The sequence below is a fragment of the Psittacula echo genome, assembly GCF_963264785.1.
Source record: "Psittacula echo genome assembly, chromosome: 16".
Lineage (NCBI taxonomy): Eukaryota > Metazoa > Chordata > Aves > Psittaciformes > Psittacidae > Psittacula > Psittacula echo.
The window spans coordinates 1,859,475-1,872,313 of NC_137752.1; the positions used below are offsets into that span (position 1 = coordinate 1,859,475).

General features: G+C 52.0%; 1 protein-coding gene across 4 annotated transcripts in view; it reads right to left on the bottom strand.

The window, feature by feature from the left end:
- KCNT1 (potassium sodium-activated channel subfamily T member 1) overlaps window positions 1-12,839 on the bottom strand; it is a gene marked incomplete at both ends in the record, with an annotated part of 75,477 nt that overhangs the window by 28,344 nt on the left and 34,294 nt on the right. For 2 of the 4 annotated variants that reach the window (XM_080630749.1, XM_080630748.1), the window contains 2 exons: window positions 1,429-1,470; window positions 11,717-11,865. The exons of the other annotated variants lie outside the window; for them this stretch is intronic. In XM_080630749.1, coding sequence (XP_080486875.1) covers window positions 1,429-1,470; window positions 11,717-11,865 — 191 coding nt within the window. Of the gene's footprint in view, window positions 1-1,428; window positions 1,471-11,716; window positions 11,866-12,839 lie in introns of those variants that run through there. 4 annotated transcript variants of the gene reach the window in all.

A 12,839-nucleotide genomic window follows, 5' to 3' on the forward strand; every position in this document is an offset into this window, starting at 1 on the left:
TACATGGAGGGAAAAAAGCCTCTCCTGCTTTATTATGGAGTGTGATGCTTGCCCAAAGAAAGGAGCGATAACCACTCTGCAGCAAATTAAACACAGTGGGATGCAGGTAATGTCATCCTGGCTCCAGCATTAACACCGCAGTTTGATGTTTTGGGATGAAAAGCAAGCTCCAAGCAGCCACTTCTGGAAAATCTGTCCCCAAGACCACACTTGGCTTCACACAAGGGCTCTGCTGAGCTGGGACAAAGGCAGTGGCCACCCCAGACACACACTGCAGGAAAGGCTTCATGAATCTGTACTGATAGAAAAGAAATCTGCTGCTGGACTTCTTTTTGTTATTTTATTAGGGAGGATATTGCACTGGAAATGGGATTTTTATCAATTCCTTATTCCCTGGAGGCAGCGATAATCCCTCTCCAACCGCAGGCAGCGGGTACAGAGCTCATTTTCAGGCACCAAACAAAGCACGGAGGGTTTTTTCAACCAGGGGCTGAAGATCTCTCCATGCCAATCCCTTCAATACCTAAGAGCAAGTGGTGGAGATGCACAGCAGGGCCAGCAGCACAGCAAGGACCCAGCAGCACCTTGTGCTCCCCAAAACACAGGTTTGGCCCGGGGATGAAGCAGGACACACTGCTCCATCCCGGGCTGCCCAAGGCTGGGAGCCCTGGCTCAGGGCTTTAGGAAAGAAGATTACAACCCAGGAAGAGAAGAGGCAATGGTGTAACACACTGCTTTGTTTGGCTTGTTTGTTTTGCAACACTGGAGATTGAAACTCATGAGTCTGCTCCTATAATTGCTTCTGCTGATGAATCTCGATTGTTTAATTAGGGTCTGTGCACGGAGCTCATCGTTAATGGGTAATCACCAATTTGCTGCTAAGGATATCACTTCTTCCCCAAGAAACCTGTGTGTCTCTGAGTGCACAGCCCTCCCCATGGTGGGAACCATTGCTCTTTCAGAAGGGTTTGCTGGTCCCATGCACAACTCCTTAGTACCAAGAGCAGTGAAGGATGAATCTCATGCTTATCAGCTCCCTGAAAAGCAGAACAATCTACGACCCATTTAAAGTAAAGGCCAACCACTAGTCTTGGCAGCAGATACTGCCCACAGTAGAATCACAGAGCTGTCTGGGGTGGAAGGGACCGTCAAAGCTCATCTAGTCCAACCCCAATGGGGACATCTTCAGCTGCACCAGGTTGCTCCGAACCACATCCAGCTTGGCCTGGAATGTCTCATCTACCACTACTTGGCTCAGCGGACACCATGCACGCATGCACCACACAAACACCCCAAGCTGGAAGAGGTTCTCACTCTCTGGAGAACACAGTTGGCTTTTCCCTGATGGAAGAGTGCCGGGGGTGCCGCAGCAGCCCTCATCCCCTCCCCACAAGCGCCGGCGCAGGGCAACGCGTGCGGTCCACTTACTGTGAGAAGGAGGAATCCACGCTGAAGTCCTCGGCGTGAGGCCTACAGAGCGAGAGCATCACAGGAGGTGAGGGAACGAACAGCTGCCAGGCAGGGACACAGGGAATGCCAGCGCCGAAGGGACAAGCGACCGCCCGAGTGCTCGGCCAGGGGACGATCCGTGCCTGGGATATGTCCCCACTGAGGTCCCAGTGATGCTCTGGTGGCTTTGCCTCTTTACGGACTCAGCTCCATGGATAAAAACACCTTTTATGCCTTTTTTTCCTTTCTATATTTCTTTTAATGAGCCTCACACTCTGCATCGCTGCTCTGTCTCAAATCAGTGTCACACTTTGTACAGAGAAATCAGAGTTTGAAAGATGCTGGTTGGGGTGTTTTTAGGAAGCTGACATTGTGTTTCTCCTACGCACACCTTCGCAGAGCTGGTTCTACAGACACAGGTGATCACCAGAGAAGGGATAACAAAATAAGAGAATAGAAAGGAATGATGAGGGTAACGCGGGGGGTCACAGCAGGGGGAGGAAGAAGAACACAGAGATGTACAAGAGCAGTGGGAGGGAAAGGGGCTGTGCTCGTGTACTGTACATCCCACAGGCACACAGCAGCACAGTGCTATGCAAAAAAGCAATTGCAGCTGCAAAGGAAAAATATCTGTTTGCACAAAGGATGTTCTCTTCAAGACACATCCATCCCCATCGATGACCGTGGTCCCCATCACTGCTGGTGTTAGCTGGGACTGCCCAAGCCCTGAGCCCATCCCTCCCTCCCATTGCCCAGCAGTGCCGCATTCTCTCCTGTCCTTATTTAACATGGATCAGGGTAAATGAGACATATAATCAAAGCACAGGGGTCAACTGCAGCACAGGAAGGCTTTCTCTTTGATTTTGCTTTGTGCTTTATGAGTCCACAGCACTCCAGCATAGCTCAAGCTAAATAAAAGCAATAAATTCACATTTCAATTAGAACATGAGTCCAAAGGAAAGCTAATTCATCCCTCAGCTGCAAGGCACACAGAGCAGCCTCCCCGCGACATGATTTACTTTGCTACTACTCTTCTTTCATTATCTGAGAAGGCTGCAGGGAGGAACTCATCACCCTGGAGCTGAAACGCCTGCAGAGAGCACAGCCTGTGCCTATGGAGCCGTCATCCCAGGGGACACCATCAGCAGATTCCCTCCAGCATCAGAACCACGAGACCCATGGGAGATGATGCTCAATTTGGGAGAGATGCTGGGGCCTTGAGGGAGGGAGCTGAGGGAGCCAGTGCAGGATGAGGACGTGCTTCTGTTCAGACAAGAGGCTCCAAGGCAGCCCAAGAGGCTTCTCTGCCACCAAGGAGCCACAGTGCTCCTTCAAGCAGCCCAGCACCACTGGTGCTGCTCACCCAGCCTTGCCCACAAATAACCTGCTCGCAAAAACAAAGTCATCTTCATAGAATCATGGAATGGTTTGGGTTGGAAGGGAATCTAAATATCATCTAGTTCAACCCCCTGCCACGGGCAGGGACTCCTTCCACTACAGCAGGTTGCTCCAAGCCCTGTCCAACCTGGCCTTAATGTATGGGAAAAAAGCTCAAACTAGGTTTATTAATAAAACCTACTTTCATGAAGGAGGTGGAGTCTTCCAATCACTTCCCCCCTGCCCTGCTGATTGTTATCCTGCTTGTGCACCCATCACGGAGCAGTAAGTCAGTTCGTACCCCAGCAGTCTCTGTGCCAGCATCCCAGTGACAACAAGCCCCAAGCGGGCCCATCATCCCCCAGAGCAGTCCTGGCATTTATTAATGACGAAGAACCCAGGCTTCCTCCAGCTGCAAACCAGAGGCAAGCGCAGCCCTGGGAAGGAGCTCGCCAGCTCAGCCTCCCTCCTGCCAAATTGGATTATCACACATTAGCAGCAGGGGCTGCTCAAGCCCCTCCACTCATGTTCCATTTTGCACAGGAGCTTTTTGTGCCTTGCAGAGGTGTTTATGGGAAAGAAACAGCAAATTATTTGATTTTCTCCTAATACACTGCCAGCTGGCAACCAGGAACACGGCACAAACAAGGGCTTATTTCGGCTGCTCCCCGAGGTAGAAGAACACTCCTGAAAACCAAACAGCAGCGGCACATTTAATCACACACTCACAATGGGAGTAAACACCTCACTCACAAACAGGCAACATGAATAAAAGGGACTCCAAAGTGACGGACGGACCATAAACCTCACCAACAGTGGCTTTGGCCACTCTGCGCTGTGGTTAAAGCGCCTTTTTATAGGTGCTCTTAGCTTCCCAACGAATGAACTGATCGGAGGGGGAAGAAGCAACCCTGAGATGCTGCACTGAAACCTCTCCTTCTCCCCACCAGGCACCCAAATTCTCATAAACAGTCTAACTGCTGAGAAAAGAAGACATTTTTTTGAAGAAAACTAAAAATCACCCCAAATCTCACCTGAAAAACAGCTGCTTTGCTGCTAACAAAAACTTTATAGAGGTGCAAGCCTGAGCGGCGCTGCCAACCCAGCTCCAGAGGGGCTGCACAAGCATCCTCCCTGCACTGCTCCTCATCAGCTCCACCCCAGCCTTTGTGCACTTGTCTGCAGTGTCACTTACCCGACAGTTACTCCAGGTTTCCTGCTAGAGAGGATTAGCACAATGGCACGAACCCTTTTGTGCACAGTCTCCCTTGGAAGGAAAGAGTAGATTTACAATACACAGAATTAAAGCTATTTAACCGAGCCACAAAGGTTATGCTGGCTTTTAATATGTTTGAGATAATCTACTTTAAATACACTTTCTTATTTCATCCAGATCTGCCTCCCTGAGCATCCCTGTGCAGACAAACCTCAACTCATCTCATTCTTCCCATGGAAGACAGCTACATCACAGGCACCGAGCCCGACCTTCGCTCCCCTCTGGAGTCCATGGTCTGGGAGAGAAGTGCTGTACCCAGACCTCTAACCATTAAACCATGACACTGAGCTCCTGCCTGGCACCCCAGCTGTACCAGGATGCTGTGGGATCTGGGTGGCATTTACCTCATCTGCCTCAGGCAGATAATTTGAGGTTAAATACTGCCCCTGTGGTTCACAGAATGCTTTGGGTTGGAAGGGACCTTAAAGCCCAATGCAGTTCCAACCCCTGCCACAGACAGGGACACCTTCCACTGGAGCAGCTTGCTCCAAGCCCCTGTGTCCAACCTGGCCTTGAGCACTGCCAGGGATGGGGCAGCCACAGCTTCTCTGGGCATTTCAAGTGCTCCAAGATGCTCAGATGGAGAAGAGAGCAGCAAAGCCCAGCAGCAGCTCAAGCTGAGCTCGCAGAGATCTGCCCCCTCCCTGCCGGCTCCGCGCCCTCGCTGCTCTCTCCTGATTTTTCTGGGAGGTATTTTGGCAAATGAAAGGTATTAAAAATTCACATCTGGTCGTGCATTTCCCATTCAATTTACAGCCATCGTTTCCAAGCCAAGAAAAGAAATAACCCTTCACTAAAAGCCCCTGGGAGTTACAAAGGCACAAGTAATGACCTGCCAACACCACGTTTGGCTTCAGGCTGCTTAAGGACCACTTGCAAGGCTCAGAGGCATTTTGAGACCGGGGCTAAAGGGCACTAAACCTGATGGCTCCCTCCTGCATCCCAGAGGATAGAGCCCTCAAATTAAGTGCCCTTTAGCCTTCAGTCTCAAAACACCTCCAAGAGAGGGGCAAGGCAGGGGATTAAAGTGAACTGAGCAATGTAATCGCTTGGGAAGGGTACCCAAAGCAGTGCTCATCCTCTAAGACAGGAGATGCACCACGGTTCCTACCATATTGACAGTGAGAAACTCATCCCCCAAAAATAGCCTGATGTGAGAAGGACAGATGGGAGGAGATGAAAAAAGAAAGCAAAGAGGGGGAGAGCAGGAACGAGCAAGAGGAAGGGGAAAGGGAGACGAAGACGCATGCGTCCTGCTTGCAAACACGAGTCTGCCCATCTCCCTGCATGGAGCAGGGATGACCCCAGCGATGGGACTCCAGCTCAAGCACCCCCAGTCTGGAGGAAGCCCATGAAAGCCCCCGACTGCTCCAGCACACACTGAAGCTGAAGAAGTGCCACACGAACAAACCCTCCCATCACTGGCACCGGAGCTGCCGTGCAGGCAGGCAGCGTGCAGGCAGCGTGAGCGCCGCTGCCTCCTCCCCAGCAGGCAGCACATCAAGGTGATGTGAATCCCAGGGGCGGTTTTCCTTGGCATTCCTCTGCAAAATCTACATCACAACGGAGATAAAGTTTAGAAACAAACAAGGCACGGTGCCAAACCCCAGCACTTCCTGCTGCAGCAGACACGCAGCCCAATGCCCGGCAGCTCCCGACGCTGCCTGCAATTACCTTCCAGCAAGTTTTGGCTCTCCCAGAGGAGTAGGTGCTGCCAAGGCTAGGCATAGGGCTCCTGGGCAGAAAGGCCCTGCAGATGCTGAGGCTGCTCTAAGGCACATCTCCCTGCCTTTCCTAATGAGCTAAATGAGTCCCTGCAGTCCTGAGCTTTGCAGAGGAAGCATGAGCTTGGAGATGGGGCTGCAAGACCCCCCTGTACCACAGTCTCACATCACCCAATGGCTGGTGGCAGCATCCTGCTCTTACCACAACAGGAAAGCCTTCACCAGAGGAGGAGGAAGGGGCTAATCCCCATAGCCTCATGGGACCTGATGGAAATGAGTGACCTAAAATAGAGCAGAAGCCCAAATCTGTGTTTTGAGTGCAGGAATCCTTAGCTTAGGTGCCTCGTCTGCATATCAGCACCTATATAGGGCACTGAGATATTCAGCGGTGCTGGCATCTTACCAGCAGCCGTGGGAGGAGCTTTTAGGCTTCCAAAACTCAGCCTGTTCCCCTCAGGAGGCTGCTACGGTGCTGCCAGCTTGGGGATGCAAACACGTTCTGCCAAAGGGTGCCTGGGGACAGGGATTTGAGGGATGGGGACCACATATACAGGACCAGCCACTGAAATGCATCCAAAACCTGCAGGAGGGAGCTCGGAGCTGAGCCCTGGGTGGGACACGGTGATGTGGGTCTTGTCCCCGTGCAGAAGAGTGGGTACAAAACACAGAGGATGAGCAGAGCTCGGGGGTCCAGCACAAATCCCGGACAAGCACAAGAGACAGCCGGGCTCAAGCGCCCATGCTGCAGCCTGGGATGGAATCGTTGGCTGGGTTTATGAAGGGCTCTGTTTAGTGCAAAGGACTCCTGCTGTCAGCTTGCTGTGCTGGCAGCCGGCATCTGGGATCATTTCCTGTTCATCAGGATCAAGCAGGGCGCTTGCATATTGCCCTTATAATGGATGCAGCAGTTGAGCACCCTGCCTGGTTTCTGCAGTGGTTCACTGGAAACATGCCCAGCATCACACAGCAGCACCCACTGCTACTGGGAAAGAAATACCCATGTCAAAAGGTGTCTGAGCAGTGATACCTCCCTCTCTTTGAGCTGTACAACAGTGACTGGAAGAACAACCCAAGGAAATTACACCCCAGACTGCAAGAAGAGGCAATGCTCAGTGAGCACCTTCCAATGGGGATGCTGGGCACGGACCTGCAGCAGGCTGGGTGGCTGGATCCCAGCTTTAAGAGCAGACCAGAGTGCAGTTACTGCTGGTGAAAGGCTCAGAGATGCCATGCTCCAGACTGGGCAACCACCACAGAGCATCAACACCCTGTCAGCTAACAGCCACACAGCGAACCCTGATGTGGATTCAATGCTCTCCATACAGAGATCCCCATCACCAGAAACACATCCCTGTGAGGGGCTCCCAGCCCAGCCTGAGGGAAAGTGGATCAAGGCCAAAGCACTTTGTAAGTGAAACCCTTTGGACCCCCTGGGCCCTCTTTCAGGTCTCCTCCATGAAGGCTTAGGCAGGGACCCTGCCTGCAGTGATGCTGGTTCCTGCCCGCCCCAGGGACACACGGCAGCGCTGCCTTCACACCCTGACACAGACGGTCCCAGCACAGAGATGTGCAGGAGCAAGCTCTGGCACAGACAGAGATCCTCCCATAACCAAACCAATACCCCCAAGTGTCAGCACCTCTGCTATAAACCCTCTGCAGGCAGCCAAGAGCAGCAGCAGAAGAATCGAGGCTGGACCGCGCGTGTTGGCAGGCGCAGAGGAAGTCCCTGCCACAGCGTTCCTCCTGCACAAAAGCACCTCACTGAAAGCTGAAGTGGCAAAGGAGCTTATGCCGCTCACTGAAGACAGAGGCATCGCCTAAAGCTCTTTGTTGGAGAAAGCTTCTGTTAGAGAAATTATAAGAAGAAAACAGAAGTTAGCTGCTGATGGTCCCCCCCGGGTGAGGATTCAGCAGCACAGCACAGCAATGGCTCAACAGCAAGGGGAATTGCACCCGGGCACCATCACTGGGAAACCTGGCTGCAAGGCCAGACTGGTTATAATGGTTTCAGTGGCCACACTGGACCTTTCCACTGCTTGTGTGTGGGTGGTGGGTGATGAGAGCACATTTAGCAAGACCTGGCTGCCTTCTGGGGGAACAATCATCACCAGAAACTGCATTTTCAGACACATTCAGGTGATTCTTCATTCCCTCAAGTGTTTTACTTCCAAGAAACATTGCATTAAACTCGCCCCAGCAGAGTGCTGCCATTTGTCACCGAGAGGCTCCCGGCACCTTGTTTGGCTGTAACACGGCTGAAACAAAGCCCCATTTATTCCTGTCAAAAATACCTTAACCCAAGAGACAAGGCAAGGCTGCGGGAGGTGGGAATGTGCAGCCCGAAGGAGAGAAAGGAAGGGATTAATTGCTGCCCTTGGCTCCCTGACGGGTGAGGTGTAGTCAGCCTCCTCTCGGATGCATGCGGGAAAAGGACAAGAGGGAACAGTAAAAGGAAAACAGGTACAAGATGAAGGGAACAATCATTCATCCTGGGAGCGATCAAGCTGCGACATCTCCAGCCTGGGAGATGCTCAGACCTCAGAAGGGCTGGTCCCGAGCCAGCTGAGCCAGCTTTAAAGTTAGTCCAGCTTTGGGGTTGGAGCAGAGCCCTCCCGAGGTCCTCTCCAACCTCAGCCCTTCTGCAATGCTCATTTCCTGCCCCAAACCCCACAATTCAGGTTTACGGCCATCGGAACTCAGCAAACGCGACTCAAAGAGACAAGGGTGAAACATGGGGCAGAGAGGGGACACACAGCACTGCCAGGGTCTAGGGCATGGCTTCAACATTCATTACAACATACATTGTTTGCAACCCCTTCAGAGCATCAGTGTGCCCCAGGACAGGCAGCGGACACAGTTTCCTCCACTTCCAGCAGAGCTGCATAAACAGGACACGATTATCTTGTAAAAACGTTTGTGTTTTTAAGCCCACATCTCCTGCATCACAGAGAGATCACCCCCCATGAAACGGGATCCAAACACATATTTACATGTGCTCATGCCTGCCAGCAGCTTCCTCCCAAACAGAGCCGCCCGATGGAGAGCCCAGCGCAGCACTTGGCTTTCTGTGAGTCTGTTCCCTATCGAATTCCCCCCCAGCACAAGCCAAACGGGACCAACCTGCTTCAGGAAGAGTCCATAAGGGAAAGATTCGACCTCTCATGGCTTGCTCCAGCCCCATGATTGCTGTGTGCCAGGGGACTTCTGGTACCCAGGCAGGAGGTCTGATGGTAGAGCCTGCCCTCCCCGGGATGCTGCCCTGGTTGCATCCCCTTCTCAGAGCAGCCCCTGATGTACAGCAGCAGCTCCAAGCATCTTCAATGGAGCCAATTCTACATGAGCAGCCTGGGCTGGTCCCACCCTGCCCACAGCTCCCTACCTACAGGAAAGTGTCCCCAGGGCCAGCCCTGAACTCCCCTTTTTTGCCCCCAAAAGTGGAATAATACACAGCTGTGAAGTGGTTTCTCTTCAGACAATTCAAATACTTTCCTTCTGTTTTGACTGAGAACCCCTAAAAACTTGGAGATGCTGCAATGACTAAGAGGCAGAGTAGGGAGATAAATAAAGTAAGTGAGAATAAACTTCACTGACTTCAGTCATCGAGAGAATTCATTTGCATCCCTGAGAACATCCTGTATCACAGCATCTTCTTCCACCATCACCTGGCAATTTCACTCCCAACTCCCAGTGACAATTGTTGCTGCTAACTTGATAACGTCACTTCTGTCTGGCTTTGGAGGAGACGAAGCATCTCAAGCACTATTCATCATTTCCTAAGCAATCTTCCTGCCTTTGTTGCTTGCATATGCAGTGAAAGAGAAGTGCACAGATCTTACTCTTAATTGCCAAGTCAATTGTTGGGAAGCGGCGCACGGAGCACGAGGAAAGCCTGGCAGTTGGGAATTCAGACATTGCCAGTGCCTCTGCCCACTGTCAGAGCAGTGTAAAAGTGTTTCATCAACTCCTCTACCTCTCAGACTGCAGCAAAACACTTGAGATTCCAGTGAAACCCAGGGGATTGGGTTCTTTTATAAAGCCCTGAGGCATCCTGGTGTGCTCTGCACACTTGGCATGCTGACAAGAGTCCACTGAAACACCGCAGCTATGTGATTCTTGGAATTGCTGTCCCCTGCCCTCCCTGATCCAGTGATGCTTTGCAGCATCCCTCCTTTGTGCCATGCTCTCCACCAAGGGGTAAGGAGGGTCAGCCCTGGGATGAAGGTTTGGCTCCCTGGGCAGGAACCCACTCAGCCCCTCTTATATGTCTGATCACAGCTGATTAGCGGTGGTTGGGATGAGTTTGGAAGAGTTCCCCAGCTACAAGCATGAGTCTTTCTCTAGCCCCAGTGCATCTGTATTTGAACAGTGGCACTGTTAAGAGGGGTACATCAACGGTACCTGAAAGGGTACAGAGGGGAAGCAAAGGCTTTGCCAACAGTAGTATTTAGGATATGCCTTCAGAGATAGAGGTACCTCCAGGACAAGTCCATCTTTGATGTCTTTTTGAAGCAATGAAAGCAAGACACAAAACCAGCTCACAAGCAGCCTGATCAACACCGAGAGAAGATTCAGATCCCTTGTCAAAACGTGCTAAGACCACACAAGCTTCAGGGATTTGGTTCCAACGCACCCACACGATGCCCATTTGCAGCTTTCCACATGTGTAAGCCTTTGCCTCACGAAGTCAGAAGGCAATGGCACACAGGATCCAAGCGTCTGCTCACCAGAGAACCGGCATCAGTGCCATCTGGAGAGCTGACACCCCACACATCAGACCAAGACATCATGCACTCCTGTTCTGCAAGTACACCAGGACTCTGCCTCCCCGTCCTGGAGACTAAAGCATGTACCTGGCACAGGGGTGGTGACCACACCAATGCTCCTGCCATGCTCCCGCAACACATAGCTGTCTCCTTGGCTTCCCCAGTGGGGACCGCACCACTAATCCTGGCTTGTTGCCATCTTCCCCCCATCCCACCAGTGAGATGACACCAAGGTAGTGAAGCTGGGGCGTCAATTCCTTCCAATTTGAAGCCAAATGAGTAGAATTCACCGTGAGCAGAAGCTTTTCTACAGTGCTCATTTGCACTGGAAACCAGAGCTAGAAACAGCTCCAAATTACATCCTAGAAGATATACAGTACACAATCACAGGGGAGGCAGCTTTTGCCAAGAAGGAAGACAGCACAGAAGGGTGGAAAGGCGGAATAGATGGGGGGGGAAAGCAAACAGAAAATGGAATGAACAGAACAAGAACTGAATTACTGACATATCTACATCCTCATCACAACTAGGGGATTTGTCACCTTCTGAAACACTGCAATCCAAGTGCAATGTACAGCCTTTTCATCCTCCTGAAAACCAGCCTGTTTCTGCCCGTACACATCAGCTGTGTGCTTGCAGGAAGAGGCTGCACCATTCTGTGTGGCAGCTTCTAGTTTTTTTACAGTTACAAATAAGTAATTGCTCAGATGGGGGACCAGGCATCTCTTCTGCCATGCAAACATGGTGCTTATGTACAGCGCATGCTGTGGCGTTAGCCGTGTAAATAAGCTTCAGCCATCCTGCACAGATAAGGTGCAATGCAAGTTAACAGTGTGCTGTGGCAGCCCCACAGTCTCAGGGCTGCCATTCAGACATGCTTTGGGCATATGAAAAGCCAAGAAGCACTTATAAACAATTTAAAGGAACTGGCTTTCTCCTGCTCCAGCCACCTATTTCATAATACAACTTTGGAGCTGGTGTGGCTCTTTAACACTGCTACCAGGAGGATCTGATCCACCACCCCTCCAGCCCATGGTGGCACTAATCCTTTCCCTCTCATTTAAAAGACAAAAGGTGCTGCCTCCCCCACCCACAAAGCCCCACGCACCACTGCAGTCCTGCAATACCTTTGTCCGACATCACTCCCCATGGATCCCATCCTTCGAGCCGGTAACAAGGGGCTCACCCCATGGACATCTTCTGTCGTCGCCGGTGGGACGGTTTTTACATGGGAATTGCTCTCAGAGGGGGAATTCTTCAGCTTGGCTCTTGCCATCCTGCGAGCTTTGGCTGCCTCTGTGACTTCCTCCTCTTTCCCCCCTGAACTCTCTCATACATAGCAATCCTCACCGCAATCAGTTTAGAGCTGTCGGCACGTACCATCTCCTTCCTTCTTCTCTCTCCCCAGTCACGGCTGCTCAGTGGAACAATCCTGCCCTGTGCATTTATTTTGGTGGTGAGGGGAGTCGAGGCAAACTCTCTGGCCTTGCTGCTGCAACGGATTTGGTGCAAAAGGACCGAGAAGACATCCCCAATGCAGAAAGCCCTGAAATGGCTGTTTATTAAATAACGTAATTGCCTTGGCTGCCTCCTTTAAAAAGAGGAGTGCATTGCTCTTATCGCCACAAGCAGGGCAGGGGCTGAGGGATTATTTTTTCCCCATCCCTGGTTTTAAGTAGCAACGTGAGGGGGAGGACGCTATTTTATCTTATTCCTCTGTGTGAAGAGCGGTGCGTGGACTGCATGCCAGGGAACAGACTCAGCACGCTTGGCTCGCAGACACAAAGCAGCAGAGCAGGGTCCCCTCCTAAACGTGCCCGCTGTGAACTGAGCAAAGAACAACTTGCTGCTGCTTCCCTCTGAGCGGCCCCAGGGGCTCAATCGCTGCTCCCCTGGCCAGGCTAAACAGTGCCCGGAGAGGGGCACGCACCATGTCCCAGAACAACCTGGTGTTCCCTCTTCAGGTGAGAACAAAACCTGATGCTCCTTGGGTGTGCTTGGCGTTGAGTCCTGAAGATGTCAGGCAGAAAAGGGAATTCACAGCGGCCAGGGGAGTCCTGCACAAGGGCCCCAGTGTGCAGGTGGGACTGCAAAGGGGTGGTCGTGCATCCTGCCCTCTTCTGGGGATGCCACTAGTCTATACCTGCTCCTGCTTGTGCTTGATGGCACCCTTCAACAACAAGTATCTTCAAGGGGATCATGAGGGGTGCTGCAGCGTGCACAGCACCCCATGACACGCCAGTACCACCC